This window comes from Callospermophilus lateralis, chromosome 13 (genome assembly GCF_048772815.1).
Source record: "Callospermophilus lateralis isolate mCalLat2 chromosome 13, mCalLat2.hap1, whole genome shotgun sequence".
NCBI lineage: Eukaryota > Metazoa > Chordata > Mammalia > Rodentia > Sciuridae > Callospermophilus > Callospermophilus lateralis.
Window position 1 is genome coordinate 51,979,315 of NC_135317.1, and position 25,713 is coordinate 52,005,027.

At 34.5% G+C, this 25,713-nt stretch overlaps 1 protein-coding gene across 6 annotated transcripts in view; it reads right to left on the reverse strand.

The window, feature by feature from the left end:
* The window catches only part of Rgs7 (regulator of G protein signaling 7), a 438,832-nt gene that overhangs the window by 42,770 nt on the left and 370,349 nt on the right, over positions 1-25,713 (reverse strand). For all 6 annotated transcript variants that reach the window (XM_076872881.1, XM_076872884.1, XM_076872882.1 and 3 more), the window contains 3 exons: positions 6,541-6,605; positions 5,451-5,527; positions 5,263-5,344 (listed from right to left, as the gene is read on the reverse strand). In XM_076872881.1, coding sequence (XP_076728996.1) covers positions 5,263-5,344; positions 5,451-5,527; positions 6,541-6,605 — 224 coding nt within the window. The remainder of the gene's footprint in view (positions 1-5,262; positions 5,345-5,450; positions 5,528-6,540; positions 6,606-25,713) is intronic.

Sequence of the window (25,713 nt, forward strand, 5' to 3'; positions counted from 1 at the left end):
TTTTATTCCAATGGAAGTTTTCAGTTCGGTAGATATTCACCTGGGCCATCTATCTCATCTCTAACTCCCTTCTTGTCCCAATAATTTCTTTCTCTTTGTCCTTTGCCACATCTTTTCTGAAAACTGCTTTACATACTTTTTAAGTTACCCAATCTCTGACAAATTGATTGTAACCCCTCTCCCCATTCTGGTTTTTGTTTTTAAAACTTGTTTGAAATTTGTAAGACCATAGAGCACATGTTCAACTTACTTGAATCTGTCTCCTGAGTTGCAAGTCAGTTCAATACAACTAATTTTTAAAAATCAATTTTGCCTCAGTTTCTCTTAAAAATTGACATTATGAAACTTCCAAAACCATTCATGTGTGTTTTATGTGGGAACACATCCAGAGAATGGTTATATATGCATTGTTGAGACTGAATGGGGTAGAGAATTCAGATTACTTTCACATGTGTGAAACTCATGCCCTAGCTTTACTAAATACCAGATTACTGCTTAAAAGAATATCAGATATTAACTTTGCATACAAAATAATGGACTTCAGTTACAGGAAAAAAAATGTCAATCAAGGAGCAAATGTCATGCTTGATCATATAGCAACTACAATTTAAACCTCAAATTATTTTCCTTCTACCTGGACACTCCATTCCTAGTTTACTAAATATCAAACAAAATCTGCAATTCAGTGAAATTTAAAATTTGAATTGATTAAAAACATGATGTGCCATCTCTTTTCATTAAGTTGGTTGGAATACAACGCTCTCAAATTTCAGTCTGAGACCTTCTAATCAATATCACTCTTGCTCTGTCTTAATGAGAAACAGCGACTCTTTGGAGTGAGGTTCAAGTAATGAGCCAGGAGAGACAACCTTTATCCCTCCACCCTGGACTATTGAGAAGACAGAGATCTACTTGCTTTGCAATGTACTGGATTTAAAAAAAAAAAAAAAGATGAAAATGTTCATTCACACAAAATCTGTCTCCCTTTTTTCCAAAGCAAAGCAGGCTAATTCTACTTCCTTTCTCAAATGATAGATGATGTTCAAATACTTGAAGACATATGAGTAACAACATCTTTTGCCTTAAGCTTAATTTCTCATATTCTCTACTTCTCATCCATGTTATCATCATCCCCTTCCCATCACTTTGCTCACTCACTCTGCTCCAAAGATGGCAGTGTTTCTGCATGTTACCCCTGAAAATGCAGTGCCTGGAATGGCAAACACCAGCTATGTTCTGACCATTTCCAGGCACAGCAGAAGCACACGCCCACCTCAATGAAGGTCTAAGAATATTTTATTACGCATAACTTTTCAGAGTGTGAGACTTATTAGAAAATTAAAATTGCCTTTGGGATATCAAATACCTCACAATAAGTACAACCAACATTTCATGTATTATTTCCTAATTGTTTCTGTAGGCATTGATTTTTTAAATTAAAATTGAGATTTTTTTTCCATATGATTTTGTATTCAGGGAATTTCATATTTCAGTATAGGTTTTCTCCATGCCTTTAAAATTCTTTGAAATTCTCTTTTTGAGTTATACAGTATGTTTTGTGAGTCTTTCTCTGTATCTTCTGTGATGCTGATGATTGAACCCACAGGCCTTGGGCATTCTCAGAATGTGCTCTACACTGCCAGCCCTGGGTATATCTCATTTAACTATCCCTTATGGTTAAATGGGAGCATTTATCTTCTTATTGTTATTGCCAGGATTGCACAAAATTAATTTTAAGTTTTTAAAAATTTACTTTTTCATGACTAGAAAGATTAAATATTTTTTCAATAATTTGAATAGTTATTTTTATGTTTTTGATAAATTATCAGTTTAAACCCTTTTTTATTTTATGTGAAGTCACATTTTACAAGTTGCAAATGATTTTTATAGTAAGAGTAGTAAAATTTATCATACTTGCTACAAATATTTTTCGGTGTTTGCTTTTTGCTTTCATTTTTAAACATAAAACTGATTTTTAACTAAAATTTATATGCCAGTCATCCTTGAGATTCAGTCTACTATATGCACTAAAAGTTTTCCCAGTTCTAAGATTAGCTTAACATAAGTTTCTATTACATTTAGTTTTTTATTTTTTGCAGTACTGGGAATTGAACCCAGGGCCTCACTTGTGCCAGGCAAGTGCTTTACCACTGAGCTACATCCTTTGCCATCCCCCCCACCTTTTTTTTTGGAGGGGGGATTTACAGGGGATTGAATCCAGGGGAACTTTACCACTGAGCTATACTCCAGCCCTTTTTTAAATTTTGTGAAAGGATCTCTCTGTATTGCTTAGGCTGGCTTTGAACTTCTGCAATCCTTCTGCCTCAGCCTCCCGTGGTGTTACAGGTGTATGCCACCTCACTGACTAAGCCTCTATTTTTGAGTAGCTGTATTCCTAGCTATGCTGTAGAGCCTATTATGGTATTTGTACCATAATTACCTAGTTAAATCTCCATCTTGATTACCTAGGACTCTGAATATCGTAATCAGAGAGACAGTACTTTATCTATCTTTATCTTTACCCTCTAGTGCAACAAGCTTCTATAATTGCTAGTTGAAAGTTATATTAAATGAATAAATCACCAATGTAATAGATTTGTTTTATCAGAACAGAGGAAGAAGATTAGGGGGAGAGAGGAGAGAGAAAAAAAGGGAGATACTGGAGAATGATATTGACTAAATTATATTATTATATTGTGTGCATGTAAGAATATGTAAAAATGAATCCAACTATTACATATAATTATAATGCACCAATTAAAATATAGAAAAAATTATTCTGGTTATGACCCCTGAACTAAAAAAAGAAGATTGTGATTCTTTTTAATTCTGTTTTGCTAGATGGGTAGACATTTGTGCAACCAATGATATGTAGGTGTCACATTTGTATAAATATCATGGAAAATTTACTGTATTCCATTGTTTGTATAACTTTTTTGGTACTAGTCTCTGTATGTCTTTACAAAGGAAGTTGAACATTTGTTTTTATTCATGTGCCAAATGATATTTATATTAATGTTCATATCAACATGGCAAGATAGGTATGTTTCCACTTTACAAATAGGCCTCTGAATCCCAAAAGGCCACTGCTTCCCACTCTGCCCCAGTTCTCCCCATTCCCCTTGGCTACTAGTCTTTGGCCAACATGGTAAAAACTGGGAAGTGGACACAACTGGACCATCTCTCAGATACTAAGACAGAAGGGTGGTATGCAATAGTGGGTCCAAGGACAAGCCAGATTCAACCTCTATCCTGTCTGGAATTTACCTACACATCGTTCCAAGTTTCTCCAGTCAAAATAATTTGGTGTCAGCAAAACCTGGTTTCACCAATTCTGTCTAGAAGACATTTGAACTTTACAAGATGACTTCAACAGGGCAGAAAGAGTCATTGTTGCCACAGTCAAGACAGGGTATGAAGAAGAAACTCAGCTCTAGGAATATCTGTTTAACTTCAATATCTCTCCTATAGGTTTTCAGATCTCATCACCATCTAGGTGATATAAAGCTCTCCATAAGCATCTTCAAGTTAAGTAAGGGAGATAAATCTAATGGCTTCAGGGTGGTTCCTGCTTCAGGCCCTCCTTGATTTGACTTTCTAGTTGAATGTGGCAGGGACATGGAGAACACTCAGTGTGCTCTTTGCTGGTAGGAGACATGGAGGATATGAGTATGGCTGACATGTTTCAAGGGAAACAACTGTGGGTAGGTTCTGCTTGAGTTTATTCTTAGGCAATGGAGCAGAGGAGTATGTTGGATCAATTTAGATTTGGGCATTTCAGAGCATGGAATATAAGTGAGTAGGACAGGGAAGCCAGCCTGGTATGAATCATTTGGGATAATAGGAAGTTCTAGGTCATGTAAACTAAACAAGGATATAAATTGTCCACCAGATAGATATCCAAGAGGCACAAAGTAGATGAATACAGGACATAACGTATTGACTGGTTTCTAGGAGTTGCCCAAAACAAACAAACAAGTAAAAGTCCTACTTCATACCCTTGCTATGTAGTATGTGTGTGACCTCGCAATTCTTTTTCAGTGTAATAAAACTCAAACTGAATTTTTAATAGAAAAATCAATTAATTCTCAATTCGATCTTGATAAATCAACAGAAAGCAAATTCAAAATAGAACTTAATGATTGCCTTTCTATCTGAAGTTGAAATACATACCTTTACAAAAACAACCCTTTATAGTGTTTTTATTTTGGTCTGACTCTGAAGGTAATTGGGAATAAATTTTTAGGGTATTCTTAAATGATTTGTCTTGATTTTATCTCTCATGCTGATATTTAGTCTAGTAATACTTATGCAAATATTATTTTATGATGCTTTGTCTGAAGTTAAATCCAGAGGAGAAAAAGATATCACATCAAAATAGAAAAGAATAAATGAGATTAGACAGTCTATCTTATGGATGGTTATTACCATAGTTTAATATCTTCCACAAAGTTTTCTGGTATTAATTAAGGACATTCATTATTTGTTACTCTGAGGCACATAGTTTAACTTTATTAAGGGAGAAGTTACTGTGCATAGTAACTGTATACAGATCCAGTGTTCCATCATTAAAAATATCAATTGATTTGAATTTGAGCCATATAAAATGTTAGACTGTGCAAAGCAACAATAGGTTATTAATATGTTTCAAAAAAGAAAAATTAGGGCAGGAATAACATTTTAACTTATACTTTTCCTATAAAGCCAAAAGTTATAAGCAGCTTACTGCCATAAAAAGACTGCTTTATTGCAGTGTTTTTTTTTATGTTTATAGCAGCATCAAACACCTCAAATATCAAATATCAAGCATGAGTGGAAAAAAGATGCCATATTTGAAAAAATGATCAGGTTTGATTTCTCTGGTGCTGGGGATTTGCTCCAGGACTTTGTACATGCTGGGCAAGAGCTCTCTTAATGAGGTACGTCCTGCCCAACCATTCTTGCCCCTTTTTTAAAAATAAATTTGTTTTTGAGACAGGTTCTGTAAGTTGCCAAGGCTGGCCTTGAACTTGTGATCCTCCTGCCTCAGCCTCCCAAGTAACCAAAATTACAGGTGTGTACTATTGCATAGTTTCATAAATTAAATATTACACTATTAAATTGGGTCATCTTAACCAAAGTGCCATGTTTCTTTAACTAATTCATGAAGCCATTGTGGGACATATGATGGGGGTGCCATAGTCTTTTCCTTGCTTTCTCAGGGCATCCCTGACTTGCTAAAAGTCAGACTGTAGATTTGTGAGAACCTTGCAGTTTTCTTACCACAGGTCTGTGGACATCCCAGAATGCTCTCTCTTGGCTATCAAGGATCTTCCTTTCAATTTTGTCTCTCTTCTTGTCCACTCTGTCGACATCAAAACAATAAAGAATAAGTAGTGTTAAGTGCAGTGCCCCTCTGGACAAAAGTCCACAACTTGAACAAATTTTCCAAAAGACTCACAAGGACTCACTTTGCTTGTGCTTCTGCTTGCATAAATATAAACTCCCACTTCCTTGCAAATGCTCTCTGCAACCGGGCCAGGCTCTCCTGAAAAACATCCCACAGATGAAGAAGATTTGTTGCTCACCTGTACTACCCTATCTAGTTTATTTATCATATGTTTATGGAAAAAAGACAAATATAGAATTTCTCTATGTGTACTCTGGTTCTGAATGACAAGTCACGCTCATCAAATCAGCCAATCCTCATTTGTCTTGGAGGAAGCAGAACAAAAAAATAATATTGACTTTTAAGAATGACTGACTTTAGATAATACAACTATAAATCCAATATGTGTCTGCAAAATAGTGAAATTACCTTGTATAAGAAAAGTGTTCCAGATGAATCCACTGGATTTTTCTGTATTCATTTTATGGAGGAACAGGAAAACAATTCATTCCTAGCTCAGATTTAGTTTATTCTTGTCCTAACAATAAATGTAGATCCTTGGCAGCCCAGTACTTATTTCTACTCAATGATTTGAAGTTCATCAATCACAACACAGTAACCATTTGAACAAATTATATCAGGTTAATTTATCTGCTGCTAGCAAACACCCTGTTTTTTGCAATAAAAAACATGTTCCTAATATAAATGGTCTTTAATTCTCAGAGTTTGGATATCTTCACGTTAGTATTTATTTGAAATATTTACAGGTAAATCAATTTTAGAAAATAAAATGTTTCTCTCTTCTACATTGAATTTGGGTATTTAGAATTTCACTATCCTCGATGTGGATGAAGAGAGGAAGCAAGCAAACAGGGATTTATGAAGGAATTTGCTGCCTGATCCGCAGAAATCTGATCCTTAAGATATATGAATGTATGGGGCTGGAGCTGTGGCCCAGTGGTAAGAGCACTTGCCTAGCATGTGTGAGGCCTGAGTTTGATTCTCAGCACTGCATATAAATAAATGAATAAAATAAAGGTTCATCAACATCTAAAAAAAAAAAAATCTATGAATGTAGAAAGTTACTGGAGTACTCAGAAATGACCATAGGTTTTGTTCCTGCCCATTTTATGCCTTTTTTTTTTAATTGCTAGATAGTCCTTGGTACTTACAGCTTCATAATCTGCAAGTTCTAGTCTTGCCTTATTTTGCATTGTTCTTTTGCAGAGGTAAACAGCTGAAAGACAAAAAAAAATCATATTTTGGTTGCTTATTAAAATTGACTGCTATAAAAATATGGCATTAAAATTTCAGACACTTGTCACTTTTTCCCCAAGTTATAATTTTCTATTATCTCATTTTAGACAAACAACTAGAATTAATTACTGAAATCCAGTTTGATTTATGATGCCATAATTGAAAATACATGTTAAGAAACCTGGTAACCATCATTTCCTTATTTTTACTAAGTTGTGTCATATGTTATCCTCAACCAGGAAGGGGGAAAGAAACTGAAAAGCAACATCAAATGAACTTAAAAAAATCTAGATATACAAACAAAACCATTTCATAAGAATGAACTGTATAAAGAGGGAATCATTATTGGCACATTCAATTAGTTGCAGATTCTACTGTCAACCGCAAGGCTCTGTTAGTGTAAAGTAAGAAGGATTTCTTCATATTCTTCTTCTTCTTTTTTTAACACAGAGACTGGAACCCAATGGGAGGCAATGGCTCTACCACTGAGCCACAACCCTACCCAATTTAAGGCTTCTTGGCACTTCTATTGTTCCAATCCACATCAGTCAATTGTTTTGTTGCTAAGTGAAGGAGAGTAGAACATTTTACCTACAAAAAATAAGCTACCACTTCACTCCAGTCCCCTGAGGGACTAATATTTTTTAATGAAAAGAATTTATTGTATGCTATTATAGTTTTTAAAAATTGATGATAGTATCACATTTTGTTTGGAAACAAATTTTTATCACAATTATTTAGATACTGAAAGGCATGCAGAAAAAGCTGGTATCTTGGAAAATTAAAAACTCTTAGCATGGTTTTCTTTTTAAGCCTAAATTTGTTGAAATGATTCAATCAGGGTTCAGATCCTCCAAAAACAGTATCTATTACTTTTTTGGGTTCTGGTCTTATTTCTGGTTTCCTTTTGGATTTTGCTCACTTGCAGGTTACTGTACTGGTAAAGTGGACCTGGATAGCAATACTTATAATCCTGGATTTTCTTTTACACCTATCAACCAGCAGCTGCAACAGTCCTATAACTATCATACTCTTCTCCTAGTTGGTACCCTCTACAGGTACATTTGCTGCTAAAAGTCTGAGAACTTGTGCTGCTTTAAGAACCAAAGTCAGGAACAAATATTTTTATTTTTTTTTAATTTTTAAAAAATGTTTATTTTTTAATTGTAGTTGGACACAGTACCTTTATTTTATTTATTTATTTTTATGTGGTGCTGAGGATCAAACTCAGGGTCTCACAGATGCTAGGTGAGAGCTCTACCGCTGAGCCACAACCCCAGCCCAAATCTTTCTATTCTGATGACATGTTCAAGCTTAAGAAACCTTGCTCCAAAATGGAGCAAATCTTTCTCTGCCCTCCTTACTCCTATTTCTAACCCTCATCTATGGATACTGGGAATCATTAATGGGTTGGTCAGGATTACATCCAGTTCTGTAAGCCTGCCCTAATTTCCTAAGAACAGAAATTATAACTCTAACATCATTATGATATGTCTAAATTTTATTGATTCCAGAAAAACGTTAATCTTTCAAATGAGTGACACGCAGCACCATTATCCAATTTCCAGTTTGTTCTAATAATTTCTTTTATTCATTCCAGTTTTGTATTGACTCTTGCCTTTTTATCCTGTGCTGGAGAAGAAAGGAGTGATTTTGGTAAACTTCTGAAAAGTATGGAGTGTTGGTCTGTTGCTACTTCCTGCATTTACTCCAAGGATCAAATATATTTGGAAATTTGATTTCTGTTGAATGGACTTATATTTAAAACTTTAGATTTTGGAATTTTTCTTCATTGACTATAGATCTATTTTATTTTTTCATTACTGTATGATGACTATACATGATATTTGGGTTCACTTTGATATAATCATACAAGCATGGGATATAATTTGCTCCACTTCTGTCCTGAGTACTTCCCTGATCCCCACTTTGCCCTTTCTCTACTGTACTCCCTCTACTGTTCCTCTTCTTTCTATTTACTTATAGTATTTTTTAAAATTAAGGCTTTATACATAAAGGTGAAATTCACTTGGTGTATTCATATATGTAATATTCATATATTCAAATAATTTTGACAATTTCATTCCACCATACCTCTCCTTTCCCATCCCTAATTCCCTCCTTACCCTCTGACTTCCCTTGTTTTTTCATGGAATTCCCTCTTCCTCTTCTTTCCATTGTTTTTTTTTTTTCTTTTTTTCTAGCTTCTACATATGAGAGAAAGCATTCAACTTTGATCTCAGAATCTGGCTTATTTCACTTTGCATGATGTTCTCCTGTTCTGTCCATTTACCAGCAAATGCCATGATTTCATTTGTTACAACTAAGTAAACCTCCATTATATATATGTATCACATTTTCTTTATCCATTTATCTGTTGTTAAGAGAGTTTAATTTTTTAGAAAAATTATGACTCAAGAGCAATTCGAACCTTAATTAACCTCAAGGGGAATTAAATCTAAAGATAAAAAGAACTAGAGAAAATATTATAAGAATGATTTTAAGTTATTTAATTTCCAAAATATATTAATGTTGAAGAATATTACTGTAATGCATGAGTAGAAATTAGTTATTAAATGGGATTATGTACCTTGATTTATTAAGAGAAGAAAGGTCTACTGTGGAAATTGAATATTTGGACAATAAAAAGCTTTACTCTCCTGGAAGAGCTAATCCTCCAGGAAAAAAAGAATTCTTTTGGAAATTTCAGGAATAATAGCTGGAAACTGTCAGTGTGAAAAGAATGAGAGCAGTAGACTTCTCTCCTTAATCATCTATTTCGTGAGCCTGGTTAGATTCTATTCTATCACATATTTTTCCCATACCCTAAAGTCAACTACCTTAGAAAGATGGCATTATTATTTTTAATTTAATTGATGGTAATAATGAAACCCAGGGAGCCTGAGTCCCTTCCCCAGGACATACCAGGACATACTTCCCCAGTAAGTAGGTGGTGGGGACTTTGGGTCTCTGTGACCACACAAGAGATCCTTAGGATACATAAAACAACAAGAGAAATCTCACATCATCCCCCAATCAGTGCCACAAAGGAAGAGGAAGCTTCTCTTTGTTGACTCTTGTTTTCCACATGGTTCCATTTTTCTGTATTTCTTTGTTGCTCCTCAATATGAGAACTATTATTGCTATTTTGAAACTTTATTAATTTAAATCCAGCTTTACTAATTTTAATCCAGCTTTTTTTCATTCATTTATAAATGACATTATAGATTGTATGCAGTGACCTTTACCCCAACCACTTAAATTGCTAAAGAAAGAAACTAGAACCACTGAGTTATGTGAATGGCTCCTAAAAGGTTTGGTTGTTTTTCTAATGTTCAATGAATTTTGTCAATTTGTAAGATTATTTCATGTTGCTATGAATTTGTACTTTATTCACGCCATTACTTATTAAGTCTCCCTTAAAAACTAGTCATTACTTGCTGATTCCATATATACAAATTGTTACAAATTGCAATACCAATTATTTGTGGCCCCCAAATCAATAACTGATGTCATATTTGCAGTTTTAAACTTGATAGTTTAATAGCTGAGTCAAACAAGACACTTTGCTGCTTTGTTTCAACCCTAATACTACAAATAAACATCCTTTTTTGGGTACATTTACTGATACATTTTTTGCATTTGTGTGCTTTTTGTTGATGATATTTCTGTTTAAAATGGCCCCAAGAATAGTATTGAAGTGTTCTGTGTAATGGTCCTAAGTGCGAGAAGGATGTGATGTGCTTTACAAAAATACGTGTATTAGCTAAGTTTTGTTCAGTTATGAGTTACGGTGCTATTTAGTAGTAATGAATCAACAATATTTATTGAATAAGGTGTTTTTAGCAGAAATACATAGAAAACAAGGTCATGTGTTCATCAAATGATAAAAATGTTCTGATCCAAGGCTTGTAGAAATCCAATCCTGTGCTTCTCTTGGGATCTGTGGTTTAGTATTCTCTAATTCGGTGAACAAGGCAACTTTACAGAATACTACTAATATATAAAAAAAAAAAGAATCAACTGTATGTGTTTGTGTCTTAGTCCCTCTGTTGTAGAGCAATGATTTAAAAGGATGTTTTTCAGTAATAACAAAAATATGTACAAATTCAGAGGCTCTCCTAGTAGTCTACAACAACCTCTTGACTTTATTCTTTCATAGAATAGAGTTATTACTTCTTGTGATTATAGTAATTAGATTTTTTTTCAAACCAATACCATATTAAGTTTTTAAATGTCGCAGAATAAAGGAATACTGTAGTTTACCTATTACCATGACATTTCTGAACCACTGTTTCAATCAAAATGTTTAAGATATTAACTTTCAGGTAAATCTCCCATAATACTTTTTCTGTCTGTTCTTTACATTTATCAAACAAAGCAAAGGTTTACACCTTTTAATTCATCCCCTTTATTTATTTTTATTAGAGCATTATAGTTATTCATAATAGTTGGGTTCATTGTGACAAGCTCCTACATGCATGGAATTTAATTTATTCCACTTCAGTCCCTGGTTCCGCCCCTTAAGCCCTGCTTTCCCTTCTCTCTTCCCTCCCCATTATTCTCTTTCCTTTACTCTATTAATCTTCTTTTCACTCATTTACTATTGATTGATGTTTTATACATATATATAAAAGTGATATTTATTTTATATATGCATATACTCTGCTTTTGTTAAATTCATTTCTCATTTCCTCCCCATCCCCAACTCTCCTCCCTCCCTTTTGACCTCCTCCTTCTACTCCACTGATCTTCCCTATATCTTTATGATATCTGATTCTCCTACACTTTTCCCATTATTTTTCTCTAGCTTCTGCATAGGAGAGAATGAGTCTTTTAAAGAGCAATTCAATAAACTATCCAGTGGAACATGAGCTGTGCAACTTCTGAACAAACAACTAATCTATGTTCATTTACTCTGGATTAAAATACTCACCATTGGTATATTTGAATACCTGAACTTGATTCCTTCCCATCTCTCTCTTTTTAAAAATTATTTTTGGTTTCTTACATAAAAGGAGAGAGATATAGGTAGCGTGCTGAGAAATACTGGTACAATAAAAAAAAGATATGAGATTGTTAGCCCTAAGTTATTGGCTAACCAATTTGGAACAGTTGATTCACACTATGTCTATTGTCAAAATCCCTGATCATTAGTATGGAAACAAAAGAAAATCAGATATTCTGGCAAAGGCCATGATGTAGTGGAAAGGACATTTGGTACAAGAGTTTGGACATCTTGGGTGCTCATAACCCTCATTAACCAAGATTTTGTAAAGTCACTTAAGCTTCCTGACATTCAATTTCCTCCCCTGTGTAATGAGAATTAAAAATATCAGCTATATACTGAGGTGAGTATTATTGAGAGGATGTATTGTAGAGTGTTATATTAAAAAAGGAATGTAATGTATGCATTTATTATACTTTTAGCTCACTGGAAAAGTTTCTATTTAAAAGAAAATCATAGCAGGTACTTCTCTACATGAAATATCCTAATAAATGCCATGTTTGGTATGGAGTTTGTGTGAAGTTATTATTTTTTATCACAATGGTGGGCACTGTTTGAATCATTGCGTGTCTCAGTTGTCAAGTATCTCTCCTTTGTAGAACTGTCATGAATTTGCATTGCCAAGAATTTTAAATAATAAAGTGCAAGCACAGATGTCTTGCACTTTGAAATATTTTTAAAATTTTATCTCAAAACAGAGTTTAATTTTAAAATGACTGGTTTATAAAGGCACTTCTGTGTCATTAAATTATATACTTTTATGTTCACATCTTTGCTCTTTCTGTCACTTCCTTCTCTTCATTTTTATTTATTATTATTATTATTATTATTATTTTAGAAAGAGAGAGAGAGAGAGAGAGAGAGAGAGAGAGAGAGAGAGACTGAATGAATTTTTTTAATATTTATTTTTTATTTTTCGGCGGATACAACACATCTTTGTTTGTATGTGGTGCTGAGGATCGAACCTGGGCCGCACGCATGCCAGGCGAGCGCACGACCGCTTGAGCCACATCCCCAGCCCATCTTCATTTTTATTATCCCTTATTATCTTGCTAACCAAGCCCCATGCACAAGGAAATAAGTGATCAGCAGTGTTTATTAGTAGCTACTCCCAGGTTGCTGGGGGAAGAAAGAGAAAACTATTCTTTATATTTTCATTTGTATGTGTATGAAGTGTCTACTATGTACAGGGCTCTGCTTTAGGTGATGGGGTTGGGAGTAGACAAGGATTCTACTCCTAATGAGGTCATATTCTAGAGAAATCTAAAGCAAAGATGGCATGGAGAGGATAAGAGAGGACAGTGCTTCTAGTTATCCTGTGCAGAGTGATGCTGGTTAGGGGCCAAGGACCTGGAAAAAACCTGGATTGCCTTAATCCTATCTCCTACTTGCTAAGGGCACCACTGCAATTGGTTGCATGAGGCAAATGGATTGTAAGAGAGTAAAAGTGGATACCATACTTTTTAATAATAATAATAGTGTTAATAATAATAACAATAATACATAGAAAAAAGGAAATATCATTGCTATCTTGATGATTATTGATATGTATTTTCATTATTTGTTTACTTTTGTTCCACAACAACATACCTGGTTCTGTTAGTCATCTAAGTAGAGTCTAATTTGATAGAACTGATGTGATTTTGAAACCTGGAGCATAGAACAACCCTAAGATGGTGAGCTGAAAATATCCCTGGGCTTTTTCTTGAAGTGAACCCCTCTCCAAGTGAACCCTGTAGTAACTGGTTTGCACAGTCTTTTTGCTTCCCCATCCTGCCCCCTGCCCTTGCAGAAAGTAGTCTTAAGAAGAATGACAAAATTTGTTTCCTGGTTGAAAAACTATGAGGACTTCTGGGCACTTTGTCCTTCTTTTTGTTTATTTACTTTTATTATTTATTTATTTTGGTGCTGAGTTTGAATCTAGGGCCTAATGCATACTAAGCACATATTATACCACTGACTATACTACCAATATGCCCTTCTTTTTAGAAAAAGATTATGACAATGCTAATAGTAGCTATGTTATGATTTGGATGTGATGTGTTCCCCAAAAGCTCATGTGTGAGACAATACAAGTAAGATTAGAGGTGAAATGACTGGGTTTAACTGAGTGGTGACTGAAGGCAGGGAGGGTGTGGCTGGAGGAGGAGGGCATTGAGGGTGTGCCTTTGGGACTTATATATTGTATCTGGCAAATGTAGTCTCTCTTTCTGTGTTCTGATCATCATATGAGCTGCTTCCCTCCACCATACTCTTCCACCGTGATGTTCAGCCTCACCTCAAGCCCTGAGGAATGGAGGCAGCTGCCTGTGAAACTGTGAGCTCCAAAATAAACTTTTCCTCCTCTCCAGATGTTCTGGTTGAGTCTTTTATTCACAGCACTGAAAGCTGACTAAAACAAGCTTGACAATAATAAGGATAATGAAAATAATCATCATTATATTTAACACTTAACTAGCACTTTCCATGTGCCAAGAACTGTTATAATACTTTATAAATTAACTGATTATTTAAGCAACCTATGAGGGGTACCTGTATGTGTTATTGTTATCATCTCTTTATAGTTAAGAAAATTGAGGCACAAAAAGTTGACACGACTTTTCATTCAAGTTGCATGGCTAATACAGAATTACGCTGGAATTTGAACCCAGTTGTGTGGGAAGAGCCATTCTTATCTGGAGAGCTATTTAGAGTGACTCTGAATCAAGAGCATTCTTAAAATGTAAAACAACTTGGAGATCACTTTAAACCATTCTTCCATTGAGATGAGACACCCAGGATATTCCAAAGAGTACAAGAAAAAAAAAAAAAAAAACTGAAATTAACCAGGTCAATGCAGGAAAAAAAAAGGATTAGGGTATAACAATGTTTTGTAAAACTAAGAAACATTTGCCTTAATTTTATGGAGGTGAATTTTAATTTTGATCCTTAAACTTTTCCTGATTATTATATACCATTTTTTCCCCTCTTGAAACCTCTAATAGATTCCTTTCCATTAGAAATTGCTCAGAAAACCAGATGTGTCCCACCTGTAATCCCAGCTACTTGGAAGGCTAAGGCAGGAGGATGACAAATTCCAGATTAGCCTTCCCAAAATAAAAAATAAAAAGGGCTGGAGATGTATCTCAGTGGTAGAGCACCCCTGGGTTTAATCTCCAGTGCAAAAGAGAAAGAGAAGGAAGGAAGGAAGGGAGGGAGGGAGGGAGGGAGGGAGGGAGGGAGGGAGGGAGGAAGGAAGGAAGGAATTCACAGAGGTTCCATGCATTTTTTTTTAATTGCTTAAAGGTTATCAGGGAAAGTTGTGATTGGAGCAACACTCTGGAATTGCATATTGCTAAGAAGCATTTTATTTAAGTTTAGGAAGAAATAAGTAAACCAAATTGTCCCACAAATCCAAGAAAAAATATGAGTAAAAGTTAGGACTTTCAAAGGTGAATAGATAGTTCAAAGTTGAAGTTAATTGATGCCTGATCTAGTTGGGCAAGTTATATGTCCTCTCTGATGCCTGAGTAATGGGCATTTTAATGATATTTTTATGACTTCACTGGAAATTGAAGTTGAAAGGAAATGATCAATGTAAAAGCTTTTTGAAAACTTATGCAAATGTGGGATTAAATGTCTCTACAGTGTGACTGATTATCAGCTCTTTACTTGAGTTTAATATATCTGTTACTTCAGATTCAAAATAACATATACTTTTTAGAAATAAATTAGAATTTGGTTTCATGAGGCTAAAATAGCATCATATTTTAGAATGATCAATAGTATATTTATGTTAATTTCTTTAAGCTATAGTCACATATATTAAACGAGAAATGAAATGAAGGCACCTTTTTTCCAGTATCAGATATAATTTTATTTTAAATTAAATGAATGAATGAATGAATTCATTCAATGTACAAGGTAATATTCTTGGTGTTAAGACACAGATAAAAACTTTGGACCAATGTTCCTAGTCTCTCAGGACCCATGTCTTAGTCTTTTGTATTAAGTTGGGAGTAAGTAGGTTAACAATAATTACTTTTAATTTTTTGCTATGTATTTCAGAGACGAGTGAATAATCCCCTTAGTTTACATTCCAGTTTAGTATACAAAATCGATTTTCTACATGTTATCTCCTTTGAGCTTTGGAATAATGCTGTGAGTTAAAAAGTATGTTTTATTACTTTTTTATTAGACGTGAAATACAAAGCTCAGAATGGAAAAGGATTTGGCTACAGTTCTCAGAAAGTTGCAGAGCCAGAGGGCAAACAGAGGTTTTAGTATGAGAAGTGCTAGAAGCCTGGAGACTCTGAGGCGATGGGAGAATCTTATCACCATGCAAAGTATTGCCCATGGGGGTGGCAGTTTGTGAAGCCATATTCCTCATATGGCTTCCCTATTTAGTGTTCATATAAATTAATTAAATCAGTGTTCATAATGCATTCCATAATTATATGCCAATGCTTCCCTTTGCAGATCTTTTGTTTCCTCACAGACTTAACTTCCATTCTCTTTTGAGGCTCATAATAATTATATGTCCATTTAGAATATGAAATCAAAACCAAGTATCTTAACAATTTTGACAATTTTGATAGATTTTTGGCATTTTACAATTATATCTGTTAAAATCTCTCTAGGGGTTGTAAGACAAGGGCAGTTCTTGTATGTCCACTTAAAACTTAACTGTAATTTCAAACTGTGTAAATAAGTGATCTGCATTATTTTATGAAGCCCAGAGTCCCATGGGACAAGCATGAGGCTCCTCAGTGAAATTCAGACATGGTGATCTAAAATGTTGCTGTTCACAACCCTACATTGCTTTATTATCAATTTGATTCCAGGCAGTTTGTGTGCTTATAGCTGAATATTATGCCATTATTATTAATAAGTAAAATAAATTGTAAGACTTGAGACTCTTCATTTATCTATCATATATCCAACACATTATTACTGGACACCTACTTGAGATTGGAATATTGTCCTAGGCACAGGAAATATAAAAATCAATAAAATTTAGTTCTTGAAATCTCAAGTGGTTCACAGCCCACTGAAAGAGCCTGACCCATAACTCATGACTACAATGGCCAACGGAGATGAAGAATTGTCAGGCTGGGCATGGTGGTGTACTCCTGTAATCTCAGCTGAGACAGGAGAATTGAGAGTTCAAAGCCAGCCTCAGCAACAGTGAGGTGCTAAGCAACTCAGTGAGACAAAGGCCCTGTCTCTAAATAAAATACAAAAATAGGGCTGAGGATGTGGTTCAGTGGCAGTCAGTGGCTGAGTGCCCCTGAATTCAATTCCCAGTACTTAAAAAAGATTGTTAAGGATCCAGCACTGGTCATATGTCTTGAGTCTTAAATAACATTAAGAGCTGACCTAGCCATGAATCTTCTACATGATTCTCTAACCTTCCATACTGTAGACATAAATCCATTATAACAAACATTTACAATAACGAAATTTTTTAAGAAAAACAGCTAGCTTTTTGGTAAAATCACAGATAGGTTTTTACCTGTAGGATGTCATCAAGGATTTAATTTATTTTTCCTTATTTATTTAGGTTATGTGAAACCACACATATTTCTCCCATAGTACTTATAAACAAACACTTAACCATACTTTGAAATTATTTAGGAATAGATCTTACTATCCTTCTATGGGGAATGTGTTATAGCCAACATGACTTCAAGGATGCCCTCTCTAGAATAACCTTTGAATGATTGTTTGCTCTGGCATCCACCTCAAAAGAATATATTTCTAATTTGACCTTAAATGTTTTCAACATAAATTTTAAAATTGGCATATTGTGTAATTCTGGAGTGTCACAAATACCCACTTTTAAAACACATAGTCTCTGAATAATGGTTTCAGTTCATTTTTGAACATTGCAATGGTAAGAAAGGCCATATGCATTCAGTAGAAATTGTACTTTGAATTTTGATCTTTTCTTGAGCTAGCCATGCTTGGCAATGACCACAAGCCAAAGCTCCAGTCAGCCATGTAAGCATGAGGGTAAACCAGCAACACTCCGCAGTGTATCATGTGGCTAAGCTACGTATTTGGTATATTAGGCATATTAAATGCAGTTTTGATTTTACAGTGTTTTCAATTTATGTGGGGATGTGACCCCACTGTAAATTGAGGAGCATCTGTAAAACTGTTGTCTCATGCTTTTAAATGTGACCAACCGATTCTAAACATCAAAGAAAACAAGCGAATAAGTTCTTCTGTGGAAGAATTTGGCATAGGCATAATTCTTGTCTATTTTTGAACTCTTTTATCAATTAACAGCATTTCTACAGAATGTGTCCTGACAATAACCCATCAGCTTTTCCTGTCAGTATATTTACAAATGAATTAAAATTTTAAAATTTCCCATGATCACTAGGTTCCTATGAAAAATCCTTGATTCCAGTTATCTTTATAATTTTTAATCTATAGTTGATACATTTTTAATATAAACCATATTCTTTTAACTAAATAAACAAAATGTAACCCTTGTACTACAACTCCTACAGATTTTAACAGACATAATTGTAAAATGTCAAAAATCTATCAAAATTCTCAAAATTGCTAGAATATTGGTTTTAATTTCAAAATAAAAAAATATATGGTGGACATATTTGTAACATACCACAAATATATTACAAAGTTTCCTAAATAATTATTTTTTAAGAAGTGAAATTTTATTTCATAAGAAATGAAACCCAATTGTTTTATAATTTCTATTATGATTTGTTCCCTGAGTATACTGATTGTTTTTAACTATGATTTTAAGTTATAAATCATGAAATTTTGGAATTTTTCAAAGTTGATGTTATTTTTATCTCATAATTCCACTTTTATTTAAATCCTAAAATTAATCATTTAAAAATAACAAATGTTTATTTATGTATTTGTCAATTTTTTTCTCCTCACAGCTTCTTGCTGCTCAGTTTCTTCCCTTTTGTTTAATTTTCTTTTTATAAAAGGCTATTTTTAAGTAGATCTATTATCATCTTTGAATGGGAAAATCTTTTAATCTTTATTTTGCTGCTACCTTGAAGGATATTATATGTAGTGACAAAAATTCTGGGCTGATGCTTTCTCTCAGTATCTTGAAAATTTGCTTTATTTCTGGTCTACATTAGTGTTTATAAAGATGTTGGTATTGTTGTTTACAGTATATTCATTACTTTTTTTCCTCTTTAAAAAAAATCTCCCTTATAAAAGTAAAATCTAAACGATGCACAATGACTTGTACCTATAGTCCCAGCTACTCGGCAGGCTGAGGCAGGAGGATTGCTTGAGCCCAGGAATTTGTGAGGAGCCTGGGCAATGTAGTGAGACTCTCTTGTCAAAATAGGAAAAAAAAAATACAATGCAACCACAACAAAACCAAAAAAAAAAAAAAAATCTCTTTTTTTGGGTAATTTTTAAGTGTTTTCTCCCTTCTTTTCTTCTCTTTTTTTTTCTTTCATTCTGTATGAAGTGTCTACTAGTAGATTTTACATTTTTACTAATTGTAACTAGAATATGTTACATTTTAAAACCCGAGGATTCATGTTTTTCTTCAGTTTTGAAAAAAGTACCTCAATTATTATCTCATTGAATGTTGCTTTGCTATACTCTTCCTGTAAAACTCCTATTATGAATCCTTTCTTGAGTCTTCTTATTTTTTATCTCCATGTCTCCTAATCTGTTTTCCACATTTTCCATCTTCTTAACAGCATTCTTTTTTTTTTTAGTTGTAGATGGATACAATACCTTTGTTTTATTTATTTATTTTTATGTGGTGCTGAGGATAGAACCCAGTGCTTCTGTGGAAGAATTTGGCATAGGCAAAGCACTCTGCCACTGAGTCACCATCCCAGCCCTGTGCAACATTCTTGATCTGTCTTCCAATTCAAACATTGCTAATTTGTTTTTTAACTTTTTCATTAACGTTTTAATTATAACGATTTTGCATTTGTTTTTTTTGTTTTTGTTTTTCCATATTACACTTTATGTGTATTATTGTTAATATTTGCATTTGTTTTATTACAAAAGTTCTTGGGTTGTTTCTCAAATCTTCCTGAAAAATATCAAATATCCCATTTTTTTCCTGATATTTCATGCTTCTTTTTATATCTTTTTAAGCATTTAAAATATTATTTAGGCCCAGTAGATGTGGCGGTGCATGCCTGTAATCCCAGTGACTCAGAAGGCTGAGGCAAGAGGATGACAAGTTCAAGGCCAGCCTCAGCAACTTAGAAGAACATGTCTCAAAATAAAAAAATAAAAAGGACTGAGACTTTCTATGTGTGCTGGACTATAAAACAGTGTTCTGTAGTGATTTTAGTTGTACTTTTTCCAGTTGTACTTTACCTGGGGGGCCCAGGTATTCCAAGTGGCTTATAAATCTGAAAGCCAGTTTATATAATTATTTATTGGTTTGGTGATTCCTATCTTCATGATCTTGCATATCACAGGACTGGGATTTTACTTGAGATATTGCTTCTTTTCAACTTCTGTATTGCTTTTTTGGGATGGTTGGTATGGTTATAACGACTTCATGTTGAGTTCCTGACTTTTCAGAGGTTTCAGACTTTGTTCTTCAGTAGTTGTGGTCCCAAATCATGTTTACTGTTACTTTGGGGTCATTAATCCCCACCCCAACACTAATTTTTCCCTACATCCAATTCAGTCTCCTCTCAGACCTTTGCAGGATTTCAAATTTATCACTCTTTATTTAAATCCATTATTTCTGACATCTACAATTAGCTTTTTTTCTTTAGTTGTGTTGTTATATTTTACTTTATATTTGAAGAAAACAGGCATTATATTTAAGTTCTGACAATCCCTTCTACTGAAGACCAGTATCACCACCAGAATGTTTTCCTCTCCAGGTTTTATTCATTAACATCTGCATTCCTCAGAGAGTTCTCCCACAAAATAGGTTCTATTAATTCCCTCAATTGGTAAGATACAAGGTCTCAGCTGAAAGTTATTCAAATGAAAGCTATATTAAAACAGCCTGAGATGTAAAGTCTAATACTTCTTACCAATTATGAAGAAAAATATGTTGTTGTAAATAATTGGTTGAGTTTAAACTACAAAAAAAAATAAATCTTCTAGCACATATCCCTACTCACTTATATACTTTGCTGGATGGAGCCGATCTCATGCTGATATTTTTCTAAGTGTTAAAATAAAATTCCCTTTTGTTTTTTATCTTTAACAGAACATACTATTATTATATTTCTTTGTCTCTTTATCTAACAAGGAAGTTTTATAGTCCATGATGATATGCATAGGTCTCTAGGTCACATTTTAAACTACAGAAACAGAAAGACAAAATTTGGTCCTTTCTATTCAACAGATCAACAGGAAGAAAAGACTAAGGTTTGGTCCTGTCTCTTCTATTTAACTCTTATATATATTCATATGAGATTAAAATAGATATTTATTTATTTTAAAATCAATTATATAATTTTTAAATCCTCACAACTTTGGAATCAGCAGTCTCACCTCAAATATTTCATCTTGAAAGAAAAAATTCTTATACATTCAATTTTTGGGGTCCAATGTTATGCTTTATGAATGTGTTTATAGTAGGAAAAAAATTGGAGAATAAAGCTAAATATCCTAACAAATATCTAAATGATTGACTATTATGCAATAATACTTTTTTAAGAGAAATGATATTAGTATGATAAACTAATGTCCAAAAAGGAACAAAAATCATATTTAAAAATATACATATGTATTAAAACCCAGCAAAATGTAATATAATATAATGTCAGGAGTGCTAACCATTCCTGGGTGAGGGGTTTAGGTTTTATTATATTGCCTTGTACTTACTTTCCATACTTTGAAATGTTCTACAGGGCATAAAACTTTTATAATAAAAATGCAAGAAAACACTTTATTGCAAATGAGAGCAAACTTTATTGCAAATGCAGAGTGGAAACTTTCTGAAAATAGGAACAAGAGAAGGACTAAAGTGAGGAGAATCATGCTGCATAGATTTGGCGAGTAATAAGAGCAACATGAGTTATGCAAAAAAGAATCAGCTGGGTCTAAAAGAGGAGGAAACAAACGGACCAAATTGGGCCAGAATGTTTTCTCATCAGTGCTGTCTAGTAGAACTTTTTGTGCTGATGGAAATATACTATTCTGTGCTGTCCAATATGGTTGCCATTAGCCACATGTGGTTAGAAAGCACCTGAAATGCGGCAAGGAGACTAAGAGTTGAAATTTTAATTACTTTAATTTAATTAATCTTCACACTTAAAAAGTCACATGTAAACAATGGCTTTCTTAGTGGATGGCAAGGATCTACTTATTAAAAGATTATCACCCATTCATTGATAAAAAAGAAAAAGATGTTTATAACAACGATAGGCCAATTATATATTAAAAATAAATAATTCTAGTGGGCAGAACTAACTGGTCTAATTACCTTCCCCACAGCAATGCTGAAATTATAAGTCAAGATCATGCAACATTTAGCTTTTAATTACAAAGATGGCATCTGGCACTACTCTGAATCCTTGTCTTCATTTAAGGTAGGCAAACCCCAAGTGTTTAGCTTCCCTTAGTTCCAATAACACAAGTCATTCCCTCATGACAGGAGAAAAGAACAGAATGAGTCCACTGAATTTTTAAAATTAAAGTAATTCCTGAATTCAAAGTAAGCAATACATTGCCTTCACCCATAAGGGATCAGTTCTAGCAGAGGTGCACAGCTTCGACATTTCTATTTCTTTCTTTTCTTTTCTCTTTCCTTGTGGTTGTGAGGATGGAAGCCAGGGCCTTGGGCATGCTAGGCAAGTGCTCTACTAGCTATACTCACAGTCTTGACATTTCTTCAAGTGTGCTATGTTGCTTTTTTTTGGTGGGGTCCAAGGGTAGCAACTTCTATTCAACACACTCACACATGCACATGCACATAAATAAACTTATTTTCTTTTATAAGTTTGGAATTACTCTAATAATTTATAGTCACAAATTGAGAGTATTTTTATTTGAATATATGTGAATAAAAGGATAGTATTTATTCTATCTTCCTATCTCCGTTTCTCTCAAATTGCCTAAAGGATTTAAGCAATAGAAATTTAAATTTTAGAAAAACTTCTTTAAGAGAGCACTTTTTCTCTAATTTTGTTTCAGTGGATAAGTTAAATGGTTCTTTCTTTATAGGTTGGTCAAAGAAGTTTTGAAAAAGATTATATTCATTGCCTAACGCAGAATATCAATCACTAGTCCACCAAGCTGGATAATGTGGGATATTAGTCTTAATGTACATAGAACAATAACATAGACACTTGGATACAAACATATTTTTAAAATATTGAATAAGAGATAATTCAGATTTTAATTTCACACACTGCTGAATATAAAAACATCATAAATGATTCTAAAGTATTGCAATGTGCTTGCATTTAAAGATTACCAATAGCTATTAATTTTTCAAGTTCAGAAAGCACAGAATTAAAGCCTATGAGGTACTACATGATCCATATCACTATGGTTATGAACCTTGAAAACTTAAGAATGTATACCTTAAAGCAATTTAAAGTTTCCAAGGAAACCAATGAAAATATTCAAGAGAGGAGTAATAGGATTTGCAAATCAAAATACACTTGAGACTGTTGCTACAGTACTGTGTGTTCATTGGTGCTTGCCATATTTTTGTAGAAAGCCATAAAAATACTAATGTTCATGAATCCAGCAATAACTGACACATTAACTCTTATTTTCTTATCTTTCTGCTTTGTTAACATGATATATGTCAAAAATAATGAAAATGGCATAAATGAGTTCTTTGTTACAAATATTTGAAATACCTTATATAAAGAGAATAAGAAGACCAGAAAGAACCAGCAATCTGTGAGGAGTGGGCAGAAAGAGAAAGGAAGGGATGCATTGATTATGTAATCATGCATGATTGATGTTCTGTTGAGTGTGAAATGGGACCTGATTTTACAGATGCAGGCACCAAAGCTCAAGGAAGTTAAGGCATTTACAAAAGGTCACAGCTGTTAAATGTTGAGCCATCAAATGAAGCACCATTTGTTTGATTCCCAACCTCATACTCTTCATGTGCATTATGCAGATGTGAATGAAAAAACACAATGCATTCCAGGTACTCAGTGGAGTGTTGGGGTGTGAAGTTCACATCCTAAGTTGATGTCTGTTTTGGGGTGAAAGGTCAGGCTGGAGATATCTTGAAGGATAACATCTGTTTTTGGACCCTTTCTTTTCTCTCTTCTCGACTATAAGTTAACATGGACTGGGGATCATATCTCTCTTACCTTTGCTCCCGTCACCTCATGAGCACAATGCTTTGCACACCTCTAGATGCTCCATAGGTATTTGTAGAGGTGTATTTGCAGAATTATGATGTCAAATTAATCAGTGAACATGCCACATGAGGCTTTGAATATTGAGGTACTAATTTCCCAGGCTCTTTCTGACCCTGTGCATGGTCCTATTACCTAATATTGCTATTAAAGTTCCATCAGAGAAGCCTTCTGGTCATATGTTCAATACAGTGGCCTTAGGAATAGAAATACTAGATGGGATCTATTAGCACATTTCTATGAAGTTCACCCAAAGTTGTGTTGCTCACTTTGGAAAGAGGGCATCTATTGGGTTTGATAGTTCCTCGTGAGTCTCATGATACCTGTACTTGGACAGCTGGCACAGATATCCCATTAAATGCCATCTCAGGATGCTGCACCAATCTTTGGACAGGATTTACTTTCCTAAGTGTGCTCAGCCATTGCAAAGCTGTGTCCTGGTAATTCCATTTTCAGCAGTTCTTCTGGGCACATGTTAACCCCAGTATTTCATCTGATGGTTTGAACTGAGAATTAGAGGAGTCACCCAGGCAGAGAAACTCTAGAGTCTTTCTTTAACCTGCACAGAGATATTGTTCTTCCCAAGCTAGCAAAATATGTATAAAATAGGATATATCTAAGAATTCTTTGTTACCTTGCCCTTTGCTTCACCCTCCAGGGACTCCAGCCTGAGGTATTGCATTAATATTGGAACTTGAGGAATAGCACAGTGTGATTTTGGAGCACAATGTGCTATCACTATTACTTCTATTATAACAGCTGGGAGCTGTCCAAAGCTTCACAAAGAAGCCAGAAAGCAACAGCAGGACACTGGGCTGCCTTAGAAAAATGTTTCTTGGCTCAAAGAGAAACTTCTTTAACAAGAATCTGACACCTCAAACTTGGCAAGAAAGCATTTCCCAGGTTAATCACATAAAATGCAGCTTGACAGAATCTGTTCTGTAACAATACCAGGAAAATGCCATAGTGTAATACCTTGGGTATACTTAATAACCTGAGAAAAGTTGCAACCACTTCAGAATAAGTTGTAGAAAATATTGCCTAGGTAAGTAGGGATTCAGATGTCTTCCTACTTATCTAACTTCTCAATGGTAAACCTGGCCAACAATGACAGGCATGGCCTTGGTGTGGCTGCAGCTCCCTGGCATTTTTGCTAGCTGCCTCACCTTTACCTGAGATGGCAAAATTGTATGACCACTCAGATTCCCTTCAGCACTTATCTCCTGTGGCTGGAGGAAGTCAGGGTTTAACCATGACATTGACATCTGGGCAAGGGAGAGTTTTAGTACCTGCAGTTGCTCCAATACAGAAACAAATGAATAAACAACTAAAAACAAAACCTGGCCAGGGATTCTCAAGTTGATTCTCTCTTGTTTAGTGTGAAATTGTGGGGACAGGTGCATGAGTACTGCATACATGGCATACGTTAAGGGCGTCTGAGTGGCAAACCACTCCTCCCTCCGTGCTAGGTGTGTGAGAGGCAGACCGTTTACCCTGTAGGCACAGCCCTGGGCGTGAGGCCGCATGTTGCAGCCTTTGCAGTTGCTCCACAGCTCACTCCTTCATTGGCCACTGCAAGGACAGCTGGCCAGAAATTATATTGGTGGCTACCTGTAATCTGCGTAGCTATTGCCTGAGTATATATAAATGGTAACCGCACAATAAAATTAGACCTGCTTCCTGCTTGGTCTCTGGAGGTCTTGATTAGTGACTCTGCAGCCACAGTCTCCTCTACCCTGTTCAGTGGACCTCCTTGCTGGACGAGAGACAGT